Below are 2,900 nucleotides of genomic sequence, written 5' to 3' on the forward strand. Positions count from 1 at the left end.
GGGTTAGGGTTAAAGCTAGGGTTAGGTATAGGGTTCGGGTTAGAGCTAGGGTTAGGGTTAGGGCTAGGGCTAGGGTTAGGGTTAGGGTTAGGGTTAGGGCTAGGGCTAGTGTTAGTGTTAGGGTTAGGGTTAGGGTTAGGGTTACTGTACTAGCTTGCAGCTATGAGGCTGAGGGTTAGGGTTAGGGTTAGGGTTACTGTACTAGCCTGCAGCTATGAGGCTGAGGGTTAGGGTTAGGGTTAGTGCTAGGGTTAGGGTTAGGGTTAAAGCTAGGGTTAGGTATAGGGTTCAGATTAGAGCTAGGGTTAGGGTTAGGGTTAGGGCTAGGGCTAGGGTTAGGGTTAGGGTTAGGGTTAGGGCTAGGGCTAGTGTTACGGTTAGGGTTAGGGGTTAGGGTTAGGGTTATGGCTTGGGTTAGTGTTAGGGTTAAGGTTAGGGTTAAAGCTAGGGTTAGGGTTAGGGTTAGGGTTAGGGTTAGAGCTATGTTTAGGGCTAGGGTTAGGGTTAGTTTTAGGGCTAGGGTTAGGGTTAGGGTTAGGGTTAGAGCTAGTCAAGGAGCTAGCAGCAAACCTGTCAACACAGCTGGCCGAAGAGTCACGCAGTTACACCGCTTTTTCATTAGCGGTTGATGAAAGTACAGACAACACGGATATGGCACAGCTATCCATTTTTATTAGAGGCGTGAAGTCGGACCTCTCTGTCACCGAGGAGCTCTTGGATGTAGCTGCCATGCATGGGACCACAACGGGACGGGACATTTATGATGCGGTGGAGAAGTCCGTAAGTAAAACTGGATTGCCCTGGGAAAAATTGGTGGGATTAACTACAGATGGTGCGCCTGCAATGTGTGGAGGAAAAGCGGGCTTGGTTGGACTAATGAAGGAGAAAATGCAAAAAAGTAACTGTCACACGCCTCTGATAACGTATCATTGCATTATCCATCAAGAAGCTTTGTGTGGAAAGGTGCTGGGGATGGATGATATAATGACCACGGTCATGAAAACAGTGAACTTCATTCGGGCGCGTGGCCTGAATCACCGCCAGTTCCAGCTGTTCTTGCAGGAGATGGGCTCGGAGTACGGAGACGTGCCGTACCATACAGAAGTGAGGTGGCTGAGTAGGAGCAAAATCCTCAAACGATTTTTTGAGCTTAGGGAAGATATTGCTCTTTTCATGCAGAGTAAAGGAAAACCCTTGTCCGAACTGTCAGATCCAAACTGGCTGTGTGATTTTGCTATGTTATGTGACATAACTGAGCATCTCGCCCAACTGAATCAGAAGCTGCAGGGACGCAAACAAGTCATCACGCAGATGTCCGACATGATCACATGTTTCCAGCGTAAACTTGACCTATGGAAGTGGCAAGTGGAACAGGACAATCTTGCCCACTTTTCTGTTTGTCAGAGCATCTCAGCCTCAGTTCCCGATGCTTTTTCATGTGCCCGGTTGGCTACCAAACTGAGCCGGTTAATGAATGAGTTTGATCGGCGCTTCTCTGACTTCAAAGCACAGCACTCGGGCTTTGCCATCTTTGCCAGTCCTTTCACCACCGACGTCAGCAGTGCACCCCATCACCTTCAGCTGGAGTTAATCGAGCTTCAAAGCGACAGTGGCCTGAGAGCAAAGTTCCAGGATGCTGCAATTGAGGACTTTTACCGTCTACTGCCCCCTGGTGTGATGCCACAGCTTCGACTTCATGCTGCCCGTGTTCTGTCTATGTTTGGGAGCACCTATCTGTGCGAACAGATGTTTTCAATAATGAATCTGAACAAAACCAAGCACAGATCACGCATCACTGATGACAACCTCCACGCTGTTTTACGGATTGCCACAGCACAAGAGCTAAAACCAGACATTGACACACTGGCCAAAGGAAAACGGTGTCAGACATCTGGCCAGAAAACACATTGGTAAGTATTTTTAAAAACCTAATTAAAATATGATAAAATGTATTTCAACCAAAAATAAGAATAGTTAAACTGAGTGCAATTTAGTGATTGTTCTTGCATTTTGTTTTGTGTTTGTTGTTTTCAGAACATGATCAATGGATGAGGATGGTGGAGGGGATCCACTTGGTGTGTTCAAGGACAGGGAGCATATCCTCATCATTTTCAACTCCTAGTTGTGAACTGAGACAACCCTATTATATTATTTTGAGTTTATTACATATACTGCTTTTTGTGTAGTAATGTATTTGTTGTTTACAGGTTTATGCAGACAAATGTTTACTCCTGCAAGGCTGTGTGCAGCCATTTGTTTTTGTAAAATGCTACATCTGTCACACATGTTCTTAGCAGCTCACTATAGTTGGTTGTACGTTATTCTGACCCTCTCGACTGTGACAAAAATTTTTTGAAGAAAGTTAATGTCTTAACTTGTGTTTTAATATTTTTCTGTGAATAGTTTGATCATTGGATTTATGTTATAGTAACAGAGCAACAAGCAAACACTTTTTTTTACATCTATGCAAATGCATATGTAATATTTGTAACTTTAAGTAATAAATACAGAAAGTTATTTAACAATATATTACGGAGTAGTTACATTTATTTTACATTATATTTGGTGACATTTAGTTACATTTATACTGTCTTACAGTTACATCTGGCCCTTTGAGGGCAACCATTATGCTGATGTGGCCCTCGGTAAAAATGAGTTTGACACCCCTGCCCTAACCCTAGCTATAACCCTTTCCCTTTCCATAGCTGTAACCCTAACCCTAACTGTAAACCTAACCCTATCCCCAGCTGTAACCCTTACCCTAACCCTAGCTGTTACCCTAACCCTAACCCAAGCTGTTTCCCTAACCCAAACCCTAGCTGTAACCTTAACCCTAAGCCTAGCATTAACCCTAACCCTTACTGTCACCCTAACCCTAACCCTAGCTTAAACCCTATACC

General features: G+C 44.3%; 1 protein-coding gene across 1 annotated transcript; it reads left to right on the forward strand.

Annotated features, from left to right (window-relative positions):
* The first annotated feature begins 554 nt into the window (after positions 1-554).
* On the forward strand, positions 555-2,665 carry LOC118219819 (general transcription factor II-I repeat domain-containing protein 2B-like). The gene is made up of 2 exons (XM_035403266.1): positions 555-1,910; positions 2,035-2,665. Coding segments are annotated over exons 1-2 (1,260 nt in total). The 5' UTR covers positions 555-651; the 3' UTR covers positions 2,036-2,665.
* Positions 2,666-2,900: the final 235 nt, after the last annotated feature.

This window comes from Anguilla anguilla, chromosome 2, assembly GCF_013347855.1.
Source record: "Anguilla anguilla isolate fAngAng1 chromosome 2, fAngAng1.pri, whole genome shotgun sequence".
Taxonomy (NCBI): Eukaryota; Metazoa; Chordata; class Actinopteri; order Anguilliformes; family Anguillidae; genus Anguilla; species Anguilla anguilla.

What these genes read in the sequence shown, in the direction of transcription:
- LOC118219819 (XM_035403266.1), top strand. Translation starts at nt 652, where the DNA reads ATGGCACAGCTATCCATTTTTATTAGAGGCGTGAAGTCGGACCTCTCT.